At 35.5% G+C, this 12,735-nt stretch overlaps 2 protein-coding genes across 7 annotated transcripts; both read left to right on the top strand.

Annotated features, from left to right (window-relative positions):
* On the top strand, nucleotides 1,037–5,817 carry LOC109233346 (interactor of constitutive active ROPs 2, chloroplastic-like). Of its 6 annotated transcripts, none has more exons than XM_019399191.1 (4): nucleotides 1,037–1,137; nucleotides 2,564–2,605; nucleotides 3,163–3,340; nucleotides 3,827–5,817. In XM_019399191.1, the coding sequence occupies exons 2-4, from the start codon at nucleotides 2,586–2,588 to the stop codon at nucleotides 5,438–5,440; spliced, it is 1,812 nt and encodes a 603-aa protein (XP_019254736.1). In that variant the 5' UTR covers nucleotides 1,037–1,137; nucleotides 2,564–2,585; the 3' UTR covers nucleotides 5,441–5,817. The 6 variants fall into 6 exon arrangements, with proteins under 6 accessions (XP_019254736.1, XP_019254738.1, XP_019254737.1 ...); XM_019399193.1 differs by having other exon boundaries at nucleotides 1,042–1,125; XM_019399192.1 differs by lacking the exon at nucleotides 1,037–1,137 and adding an exon at nucleotides 1,145–1,254.
* Nucleotides 7,351–11,738, top strand: LOC109233345 (40S ribosomal protein S23). The gene is made up of 4 exons (XM_019399190.1): nucleotides 7,351–7,454; nucleotides 10,981–11,136; nucleotides 11,239–11,365; nucleotides 11,458–11,738. Exons 1-4 carry the CDS (start codon nucleotides 7,450–7,452, stop codon nucleotides 11,596–11,598), a joined length of 429 nt encoding a protein of 142 aa, XP_019254735.1. The 5' UTR covers nucleotides 7,351–7,449; the 3' UTR covers nucleotides 11,599–11,738.

Here is a 12,735-nt window from a genome sequence, read left to right as displayed (position 1 = left end):
TTCGATTCTTCTTCTTATTCCCACCCACTCTTCCCTTCCTTACGACGTCTTTCTTTCTTCTTCTTACCCCCCTCCCCCCCCCCCTCCCGTGTTTATAAACAAAAGCAGAGCCACTGAGACGTCTCAATTTAACACCGTGAAAACAAACATTGATTCTTCACGGCAGAAAGTGATATAATTGACGGAATTGCAAAACTAGCCGTCTAAAACGACCTCACTCCTCATATTCTCTCTCTCCCCTCTGCAACTCAACAGAAGTTCTTGTGCTTTAGATAGGATGTGCTGCAGTTTTTTTCCGCGCAGATATTTTGGGCCAACAATCATCAACTATATCATACGCAATCATTCAGTTTATCTCTCGCAAGTTGCAACTTCTCCAATTAAATCATTGGCTCAGTAGCCGAAAATCAATATAAATTGCTTCATCAGCAAATAAACAGATAAAAACCTTTTAGGAAAAAGGGATATGGATAAGGAAGAAAAAATATGTGCACTGCTAAGCACAAGGCAGCCCTAATTTGAGAGAAGGGACATGAAATGGATGCATTAATTTTCTTTTTTTTTTCTTTATGAAAATAGTATATAGTAATAAGTATTTTTAGTAGATACAATATAAAAAATGACGTGGAATATGATGTGTCATCCACGTCAAGCAAGTGAGATACACACATGGTCAGAGGGGTTTAAGGTATAGATTTTGAACAAGTTAAAGTGTCTGGATGAAAAAAAGTGAAGTAGGAGTACCGGCATGACAAAGTGGCACAAGTATAGGTGCGATTTAGGCCATTCTGCCGCACAAAAAATATAAAAAATAGAAAAGAACAAAAATAGAAAACAGATAGAAGTAGAGTAGTCACTATCATTGGACTAGAAAACAAGTGAAAGCCATCCAATTCAATGCTTTGTTCGCTAACTGAGAGGTATCATTCACTAACCTTGGGTCCCACAACATCCAATAGAGCGTGGTTAAAACGCGTGTTTCACGAGCGTGGTCATTAATTTATATTTCCAAATCATCACTTCTTTCAATCTTTTTCCTATTACTCCTATCTTTTCACTTTCTTCATTTTCCTGACAAAAACAGAACTACATAATACAAGTGAAGAACAGAGACAAAAACAGAAAGTACAGTACTTGGTAAACTCACTGTATTTTTCTTCTTAGGCATTTTCTTGGAGTTTTTCTTATTTGGAAAAGATAGCAGCTGTTGGTTTTCATTAGAAGCTTTATTTTCACTTAACTAAGATCTTTCTGGTCAGTTCAAAACTGTTTCTTTTATACTGTAATGGTTATGTTTGTCCCTCTGTTTTCATGTATTTGTTGTACTAGACTACTAGTGGTTGTTGAAAACATTCATTTCTCAAGTGGTTTGGTTTCTTTTTCTTTTATTTTTTCTTTTTTGGTTCAATGGGTGTTGGTTTCTTTAGTATTAAGCTTCAGTCCTTGAGTATATTTTTAGTTAGTTTTTAAGTGTAAGTTAGCGTTTGAGATTATGCTGAGTTCAATAAGGTCACGGGTTGAAACAGTGAGAGCAACGCTTGTATTTGGATAGATTGTCTATATCCTATCCTTTGAGTGCGGTCTTTATCCGGACCCTGTATGAAATACGGCATGACTTGTGCACGAACTGCCTTTTTTTTTTCCTGTTGTTTTCTGTTTTTTTTTTAGATAGTAAAATGAGACTTGTTAGATCTATGTAACTTCAGTAGTAACTGATTTTGAGAAAATTTATCACCTGAAGTTTCTTTATTTTTTGTTTTTCTTTTAACTTTAGCATAAAGTTAAAGTACAAGTACACAAAGTAATTAACTTCAAGTGGAGGTTTAGACAAGATTAAAATAAGGTCTTATTTTGCCTAAATATTAGCAGAGCTTAAACTTGTTACGTTATGTAGAGGCCTATTTTTATGAGATCTCCATATTTTTTTCAACATAGCTGCGATTTTGCTTTTCTTGAGCCGAGAGTTTTCTCACAAGATAGGGGTAATGTCTGCGTACACACTATCCTCTCCAAGCCCCACATATGATATTACACTGGATTTGTTGTTGTTGTTTGTTATTTTAATGAAATCTATGTATAGAAACTTAAAAAAAAAAAAAGCAAAATAGATTTCCCATTATTTGTTAATTAATGTTACATAAAGTCATTAGTGATTACTATGTTAAGTGGTAACTTTTCAAAATTTTCAAAATGTGGTTCTATTGTCATTTTCTTAGGCATATATGATGTTGTCCAAAAGTGTTAATGCTATACAGTATAAGCACAAGAGTAGAAATGAAGTAAAAGAAAAAAGGAATTGAATTTAGATATGGCTTACATAATGACATTTGTTTTCTTATGTTGAAACTTTTTTTTTTTTTCCATTTTTTCTCTTTTTAGTATTTTGGCTTTTTGCTCTTGTATTGTAGGTTTGGTTGGTGGTAGTGGAGGTAGTTTGTATCTAGAGTTCCTTTGAAGGGATTGTGTGTTTACTTAGTTTGGTTTCTAATTTAGATGTAGATTGAAATTTGCATATTTAATAAAATTTTCTTTCTAAACCAAGGAATCTTCTGAACTATTTCAGGTGTTGCTGAAAGGAAATTAATATGCAGACACCAAAATCAAGGTATTTCTAATTTAATAAGAATAGTCAGTACTCTATGGGTATCCCAGTCTGCATTTATTGGTCTTCTTATTTACATGTAACTCAAAATCCTTCATCATGTTTCATTTTTTTCTCCCTTTTTTTCCTTGAGCTTTGAAAGCATTGATTGTTGATTTTATTTAGTATAGGAAGATCGATTTATCGATTAAAAGAGTGAATAAAATAAAGTACATATTTATAATACCTCATGCTAGTGAGCCCGGTGCACAAAGCATCGGTCGTTTAGGTCCCGGGGAAAGGCCGCACCGCACCCCAAGGGAGTGTAATGTGAAGTTAGTTACAGATACGCCTGCAGCAGTGTCTGCATACAGGCTTGACGAAGTTACCAAGTACCTAGCAGTAATGTAAAGTTTTATAGCTCAAATCAAACAAGTTTTATACCTCTAAACAAGGTTATCTTGTGTAGAGGTTTTGAAAGCAATAATCTGATGGTGATTCATATCTTTCAAGTACTTGATTTTTGTCTGAACTTAGTTGTTTGACTATCTCATTACCTCTGTCCTTGTTTTTGGCTGAAGGAATATTTCTGTAGAGGTGCCACAAAGGAAATCTCCTGCACCAAAAACAGCGCGAAAGCTCAAAACTCCAGGGTCGGATGCTGATTCATTGTCAGCTCCAAATCCAGCTATCAGTACACCGAAAGATAGGGGTGTCAAAGTTGTTGGCCGCCGTTCTCCACGAAATCCAGTGGTGGAGGTAAAGAAGAAACTTACATACTTAGGCTTACAAAAATTTCTGCAACTAGAACAAGTCTATCAAATATTCGCAATTAAGTTAAAACTTTCCTCCTTCTAAACTTTCAGCCTATCATACTTATAAATTGGCAGTTACCGCGTTCATTTATGCTTTAACTCATATGCAAAAAAAAGGCAGCCCGGTGCACAAAGCATCCAAGGGCAGCACCCGAGGGGGTCTGATATAGGCAGCCTACCCCGATACCACCCTGATGCTTCAAAATAACCATTTAAAATAACTTTGTTCTTTGTTTTGGTTTCCTGTCTGACTCTATCTGGTTCAAGGCACTGGCAGTATTTGATGGAAATATTCTACGTATACAACTAAAATCCCAAATTTACAAAATTATCTTTCTATTCTTAATACTGGTGTTTCTGTTGCTCTCTTCCCACTTAGAGGTCCTCAAATGTTACTAATTTGCTCATTTTTCATACTTTGTATAAACAGAAAAAGCATCCAACCAAAGTTACTGACTTGGAAACCGAGCTTGCTCAACTCCAAGATGAGTTGAAGAAAGTAAAGGATCAACTCACTTCATCCGATTCATTAAAAAGGAGGGCTCAAATAGAGGCAGAGGAAGCTAAGAAGCAGCTCACTGCAATGTCAGAGAAGCTCGAGGAGTCTGAGAAACAACTAGTTGAGCTCTCAGATTCTGAGGATGCTCGAATCCTGGAACTACGCAAGATCTCACAAGATCGAGATCGAGCATGGCAATCTGAACTCGAGGCTGTCCAGAAGCAGCACGAATATGACTCTGCTGCTCTTGCTTCTGCCATGAATGAAATCCAGAAGCTTAAAAGCCAACTGGACAGATTGGCTGATTCTGAAGCCAATCAAGCGCGCCATGCTGAATCAGCTTATGCTGAGATTCAAAGCTTAAGGGTAGAACTTATGGAAACCCTTACATTGGTCGAGAAATTGAGAAACCAGATAAACGATAGCAAAGAATCTGAGGCTTGTGCGCTTGAAGAAATGAGTAAAGCTCAGATGCAGCTAGAAGTAGCAAAGATGACCGAGGATACTCTACGTTTGGAAGGTCTAAAAGCAATGGAGGCTTGCAAATCCTTGTCGTTGGAGTTAGAACAGTCAAATAATCAAGTAGCTAAATTGGAGGAACTTGTCAGTGAGCTCCAAACCGCTCAAGGTACCGTAGATGGAGTTAATGAGGAAGCCGAGGAACTCAAAACTGAGGTCAGTAATCTAAAACTTGAAGTAAGCCAACTGAGAACTGCATTGGAGGTTTCGGAAAGAAGATATCAGGAAGAATATACCCAAAGCACTTTGCAGATTAGAAGTGCTTATGAGTTAGTTGAACGATCAAAGTCTGAATCAGCTCAGAGAGAGGCTGAATGGGAGGCGAAGTTAAAGGTTGCAAAAGCGGAGTTGGAAGAGTTAAAGGAGAAACTGATGAACAAAGAAGCTAAGCTACAAAACATTTCGAACGAAAATAAGGAGCTAAATATGCAAGTTGAGAAAATACAGTCTGCTGATAGAGAATCTGAATTAGTAGCTGTACTGAAGGAATCAGAGTCAACTTTGGGAGATTTGCGGGCGAGTTTATTGGACAAAGAGACAGAGTTGCAGAATATTAAGGAGGAAAATGAGATGCTGAAGTCAGAAATCAAGAAGAGGGAAACTGAGGGTAGAAAAGTGAATGATGAAACTCTTGCTGTGGCAGAAGCCGCGAAAGGTGTAGAAAGAGAGACTCTGATGAAGTTAGGACATTTGACAGATGAAGCAGATGAAAGTAGCCGAAAGGCAGCACGTGTTACCGAGCAGTTGGATGCAGCACAGAATGCTAACTCCGAGATGGAAGCCGAGTTGAGGAGGTTAAAAGTGCAAGCTGATCAGTGGAGGAAAGCTGCTGAGGCAGCTGCAGCTATGCTTTCAACCGGCAACAACGGCAAATATGTAGAGAGAACAGGTTCTTTAGATTACCACACTATTAGTGGGAAGCTAGATTCTCCATTATCTGAAGATACGGATGATGAATCGCCAAAGAAGAAGAATGGCAACATGTTGAAAAAGATTGGTGTTTTATTGAAAAAAGGCCAGAAATAGAAGCATAAATGCAGCCTCTTGCAGAAATGCAGGGTAAGACTGCATACAATTGATCCTTGTGGTCCGAGCCTTCCCCGGACCCCGCGCATAGCGGGAGCTTAGTGTACCGGGCTGCCCTTTGCCAAAAGTAGAAGCATATCTTGCAGGTTGCTATTAAATAATCACTGTTTGATTTCTCTATTACTCATATGTAGTTTATGTTTCCAGTTTTTGTTAATAAATGTACTAGTATATACTTTATGTACTCTCTCTTAGAGGATTTTTGTATAGCTATTTGGAAATTAAGAACACTCTATGATCTCACCTGCCAATACCTGTATGTTTCCTAAGAAGGTAGTAAAAGTGCTGTAATTCTTTTGGTTACAATTTTCTGTTTATATGGTAGTTGGTGTACTATGGTATTTTCAACAAATTGTGCTAATGTAATGAAGCAAAGCTAGATAATTAAGCGTAGAATTTGATCTATTCATCGCTTCGAAACGTGCACTAAGCTCCCGCTATGTGCGGGTCCGGGAAGGGCCGGACCACGAGGGTATATTATACGCAGTGTTACCTGTATTTTTGCAAGAGACTATTTTCACGGCTCGAACCTGTGACCTCATAGTTAGTTGGCACTCGATCAACCATTAAGATTTATTGGTCTCGTATTTTATTAGAGATGATGTCATGTGTAAAACCTAGATTGCGGTACTCAATCACCACTCTTTTATAAATTTGTTACGACAGATGTGCATAATGATAGACACATAATCAATTATATAAAGCATAGAGAAGAATAAAAATGGACACAACATTTACAAGGTGTGACGCATAATTATTGGACACAAGTCATACAAAACTCTAATGAACTTATAATTTGATTTTATTAATGGATATTAACATTTCATGTAAAGATGAATTATTATTCATCTAAACAACATATCACATGCACAATATGCTAGCTTATAAATGATATCTTTCGGAAAGTCGAGTGGCTAACACCTGGATGGTTGTTCTCCGTTGTATCGTATTGTATTGTTATCCCAAAACAATGTTTGTTTTGATTGTTCCATTAAAATTAGTTATATATTGTATTGTTCAATCCATTATTCCGGAACAATGAACAATCCCCTTTTTTTAAACAACCGATTTGGTGTGGTGGATTGTTTCCTATTTTTCTTTCCAATTATGCCCTAACTTATTACTCCACGATTCTATTTTACCATTTACATTTTTTTTTCTATTTTAACTCCAAATCTATAACCTACTTTGTTTTTTTCCAGAACTTCTGCCCCCAACGTTAAAGGTGTTTTGCCGCCTTCTGTTTTATTTTTTCTCCTATTTTGCTTTTAACTCAATTCTAATTAGCTGTGCTCCTTGTTTTGCCTTCTTCTGTCTCGCTCCTTTGTTTAGCTTTCTTAAGGTGGTTTGCCTTCTTCTATTTTATTTTTTAAAATTATTTTTATGCATAATTTTTGATAAATTTAATATTTAAACAATTGAGAGATTTTAGTAAACTTATCAATTACAATACAGTACAGTACGACACAATCAAACCAAACAGCAAGATATTATTTAACAATAACAAACAATACAATCTATCCAAATATTGTATTCATAAAACGATACGATACAATACATTATAAAACGATGGGGAACAATGATCCAAACGGGACAAGAGGAACTGACAAAATCGAGATAGTAAAACCATTGGATAGAGTTGCAAAAGTCTGAAGTTTGTCAATTCTTTGCTAAACTTTAAACAGCTTTTAAAAGAATTGGCTAAATCTTAAATAGAGTATCTAAAAGCGGTTACCTGGTGCTATTTCTACAATTATAGAAGCCAGATGCTTTGGGCCTGAGGAAACGCCCCAAAGCATTCTTAGAGCCCAACTTTTCTCAAGCAGCCCAAACCCAGAGCTAATTTATGGATAGGTTAGGGTTTTATTAGGCTGTTATGTGCGGCTTCTCCTCATCAGCAACATAACAAACAACAATCTGAAGTTGGAGTCCTCTGTCACTCAGCAAACATGGGGTAAACTTTCTTCTTCTTTTTCCTCCATGTTTTTCCATTTCGATTTACGTATTGCAATTATAACCACTATATATTACTTCCATTTGAACTTTCTCATTTGCTATAATTTGCTAGTGGCGCTATTATGGAAGTAAACAGTAAAGGGAGTTTCTTTTTGTTTGTTATGGGATTCTGATGCTATATGCTCGATTTGAACTCTTATTTGTTTTTAATTTCATCGAATGAATTATCTAAGGGAATGATTTCATGTGGAATGTTCTATTTTCCCTGCAAGCTGATGGTAATGGTAGATATGGTGAGTGTTTAAGTACGTTAGATCTGTGCAGGGACCAAAAATTGGCAGATTTAATTTGGCATCAAATGTTGGAATAAGCTAGGGGGCAGGATCATGATATAGTCACACCAGGGAAATCCCAGTAATGTTACAACTGATAAAAAAATTAACAAGTAATCTTGAGATTGAAATAAAAAAAATGAGTGTGGAGATTGTTACTTAATAGATATTTTCTCATTCAACCATATCTTTCATAGGCTAAGAGTACCTATTCATATGGTGCAAAAGCCACCACAATAGTCAGAAGACTTGAATAGACATTTTAACAGATGTACGTATAATCTACATTGCTCATTGAATGCATATATAATGGGGAGTGTTGTGAATACATTATTCTAATGGATGTCAATTGAATATTCCGATACTTTTTTTTCCATGAACCATGTAACCTATACATTATGTATTAAATTGGTACACTTAATTCTTATGACTCTTGGGATGGATTTTAGACATATGGCTCTTTTAGAAATAAGAGCATTGGTTACTAAAATGAAAGATATACCCCCTCAAATAAATTTGGTATTTTTTAAGATAAACTTGATATTTTTTAATAAGTAGGGAATGTAGAAGGGTATGTAGGTAATTTAACTTTTTAGATTAGAGTTCCTACCTTTATAATGATGTAGATATAGATGTATATACTAGTTTTTTGGCACATGCATTGCACGTGGATTCCCAATCATTTAGTACACATGATTTTGGAAAACTCATTTATGATAGAATGAAAAAGTTAGGAACACTAAATTAAAAGTTAAATTGCCTAAATACTCTTCTTATTAACTTGAATACCCTACTTGGTAAATTTAAATACCAAGTTTATGTATAACAAAGTCAAGTTTATTTGAAAATTCTTTTTGAGAAAGTTTATATGAAAGGTTTTAATCCTTCAATTTTACTAAAAGAAGATTGTCAAAATTTGCAACTTTTACCCGCCAAATGATACTATTGGCTAAAGAAAAAATATCCAAAAGTATTACATCAAAAGCAAATATAAGAGAAATGAGACTTTAAATATAATATTCTATGTAAGATTATAAAATTAGAATGACACAGAGAAGATTAGCACGGCCCTTGGGCAAGGATGACGCGCACAATTTGAGAAATGGTCCATATTTCTTTTTGTTACCATTCTCAATAAAATTGAAGATATCACAGCAAAGAAAACAGGGGTTTTGTGTTAAATTTACGAAAAGGTCACTATTTTTGTCAAGCTGGCAAGAAATAGTAAAGGTATTTAAGGAAATAAAAAATGGAAAGAGTGCTACCTTAGTGCACTCATGTAGTAGGTTAGCAAGACCCTATATATATGTATAGGGTTTCGCTAACCTACTACACGACTATAGTAGGTTAGTATTGTCCCCATTTTTTTGTTTTCCTTAGACATCTGTATGAGTACATCACCAAGACAGTAAAATGTTGGACTTTTTCATCTAAAACCCCAAGTCTGGTCCTACTTTCTCTTTCTTCTCCTTTGTGTTCTTGCAAATTCATTAAATACAACTATACAATCTCCATTGTTTTTCATGAGTTAGAGCTCAAAAACAATAAAGCTGACTCCTTTATAGTCCAGCAAAGTGGGGCTTCATAGACTTGTAATTTGTATTGGTGGAAGAAAGAATTGGATATAAGTTTGTTTGGGAAAGTATGATTTAACTGGAAAAAGAAATGGAAAATAGTAAATCATTGGTAGATATGAAATAATGGAGAGGGGGTGCCAATTGTTGTTTTGGAAAGAAGGTATTTGTCGAAATTGAGAGGGGTAACCGCCGAACAAGAGGAAAGATTAGAAAATTCAAATTGTAATGGCTAACCAACAAAGAGGAGTTGTCGACGGTGAATACGAGTTCGCCCAAAAATGAACGTAACATTTTGATTGCACAGCAAATGAGGAATGTGGAGAGACCCAAATGATGGAAAAGAGGGCGTGTTTATCAAATTTGGTTGACTGGACAAAACTATCTCATCAATTACCATTAAAGAGATGGTATGGGCTTTACAAGGGTAATAAAGGAAAATAAGAAGTGGCTACATTGCTAGCTTATCACTCATTTATATATATATTCTTAACCCTACGAAGAACACTCCTCCAGTGAGAATACTAATCTTTTGTATATCTCTTGCTGTGTTTACTACTCTCTCCATTTTAATTTGTGTGCCATAGTATGTTAGGAAATTAGTTTAAGTAAAAATGACTTTGACATGCTTGGTCTTAAACATGCCATTACATTTATATAGCTATAAAAGCTTGTTATTAAGGATAAGGTTGAAAGTTCAAGTTAAATTGTTTCCAAATATAGAATGCTACCATTCTTTTTTGAACGAACTAAAAAGGAAAAACTACCACAAATTCTGACGGAGGGAGTATTATCATAAACACGTTATTAGCACAGGTTTTCCTTCCACTCATCTTTCCTATATCTCTTGTCTGCTTCCTTAAAGAACCTGCCGATTCTTAGTCAATTACCACATGAATTCACAACAATTTTTCGAATCATTGTTGACTTGGGATGTACCACAAGAAGTGTGGAGATTGTTATTAGATAATCTCATTCAAGTGTTTATTTCATAGTGCTAAGATAGACTATTTTAGGATGCAAACTTCACCCCAAAAAATCAGAAGAGTTGAGGAGACAATATATACATTAAGCCTTATATGGTTCATAGAATAATAGTCTTACGTTATCTATTAAATTGTCTACTTAAATCTTGTGACCCTTGAGTTAGGTTTTGCACTCTATAAAGTATTCTTAGCTCGATGTTGCATACAACTTGAGTGAGACTAACTAATAATAATCTCTACATCTTTAACAGTTAAAAAAATAAACTTTACATCGTTCTTTCTTTATCTCTGTTTCTATTTACTTTATCTTACACGATTTCTGTTATTAGTTGACACTAGGCAGTGTGTCTATAAGAAAATTGTTAATAAAAATCCCTCATTAATTCACTCGCCTCAACCCAAATGGACCTAAAGATTCTTTGCGTTGGGAGAGAAGATCATTGCCCATTAAGATTATATTTGTGTTGCATTGGACGATTAGTTCATTTTAGATCCTGTGATTTGTCGTCCCATAGCATCAAGTAATATCTGCAGTATTCTGTATACTTGAGAAAGTACTAGTTGAAGGGGGAAGGCATAGAGCAATATTGCTCGTTTAAGCTATATATGTCATTATGGGTTAAAATTTGCAGGAAGACACGTGGTATGGGAGCTGGACGCAAACTGAAGTCCCACCGCAGGAGGCAAAGGTGGGCTGATAAGTCCTACAAGAAGTCCCATCTTGGGAATGAATGGAAGAAGCCATTTGCTGGGTCATCCCATGCCAAAGGCATTGTGCTTGAGAAGATGTAGGTCCACTTTTCTCTGTTTATAGTTACACTGTCCTCCAAGCCTTGCAGACTTATAGAACTTGGCTCTAACCATCAAACTCGCTGGAATGTGTTGTGCAGAGGTATTGAAGCTAAGCAGCCGAACTCTGCTATTCGTAAATGTGCTAGGGTTCAACTCATCAAAAACGGGAAGAAGATTGCTGCTTTCGTCCCCAACGATGGTTGTTTGAACTACATTGAAGAAAATGTGCGTCCTTTTGCTTTCTCGTATTCTCTCCTTCACGTATCTCTCAATTTTTTCTTTTCAGCGTTCTTGTTGCTAACCTTGCTACATTGCAGGATGAGGTGTTGATCGCTGGGTTTGGTCGTAAAGGGCACGCCGTGGGAGATATTCCTGGTGTTAGGTTCAAGGTTGTGAAGGTTTCTGGTGTCTCTCTGCTGGCTCTCTTTAAGGAGAAGAAAGAGAAACCCAGATCTTAAGTTGCCCTCTTTTGCCAAAACACTTTTAAGCATGTAACAGGCTATTAGCTATCTTGAGTTTGTGAACAAACAGTTTTTGATCTAGGTATTGTATTGGAAATTTTGCTTCTTTTCTGAAATTCATATTTTGTTACCCTTAAGTATGTTGTAATTACCAATCATTCCCCCCCCCGCCCCCACCACCACCACCACCACCACCACCAACAAAAAAAGAAAGGAAAAAACCAGAAACAAGCTTTGCTCAGTGTGATCACAATCGGGTCAGATTACATCTTTCAGATTTGATGGAGGAGCCATTAATTACTCTTTTTCAGATTCATCAAGCACACATGAGTTTGAGAGAATGTTTTAGGAATGTTTAGTGTTAGTATTAAGAAGTTGGTATATTAGAAGTGTTATAGATATGTCTCTCATTGGACATTATCTCTTGTTTTGTAGTCGGATTGTGTTCCTCCCATCTACATTTGACATGAAATAAAAGTTATGTTGAAGGGGATAATGGAATAAATTGTATGAGAACTCACTGAAATACTCCATATGCCTATGCTAATTGCAATTCACCAGGCTGATGACTGTAACCTTGCTTTGCACAAATTTGGGCTTTACATTATATGGTAAGAATTTTTGATATTCCATTTAAAAAATTTAAATTAAAAGTTATACATGTATAATGATTAGTGAAGCTAATACTTAATTGTTACAGTGCATCTTTGCAAAGCAATTCATATATTATTAGTTACCGCATAACAATTTGTATATTATTATTAACAAAATAATATAATGTAATTTATGCGGGAGTTGTTTTTCGAGTGAGTGGTGGCTTTTCATAAACACTGTCCTAAGACTAATTACTTTTCTGGAAATGTATTTCCAAATACAAGCGGGGAGTTAATGCCAATATCTGATTAAGCTAACAAAATATTGGACTTCACATTTTTTCCAAGAATGAAAGTTTATATCAGTCAGCAGATTAATCGGATCTTTAATTAATTACTTAATTAAAGTGTTGATGAATAATGATTCTCATATTTTAACCAGTAATACAATCTCTTTGTAATAAGATATTCTAATATCAAACAGAAACAAAAATCATATGCTAAATTCTTTATTTTAACTTTTATTTAAACCCCTTCTCTC

This window comes from Nicotiana attenuata, chromosome 10, assembly GCF_001879085.1.
Source record: "Nicotiana attenuata strain UT chromosome 10, NIATTr2, whole genome shotgun sequence".
NCBI classification, from domain to species: Eukaryota; Viridiplantae; Streptophyta; class Magnoliopsida; order Solanales; family Solanaceae; genus Nicotiana; species Nicotiana attenuata.
The sequence above is the reverse complement of the archived record's forward strand: the minus strand, read 5'-3'. Positions and strand labels throughout refer to the sequence as shown.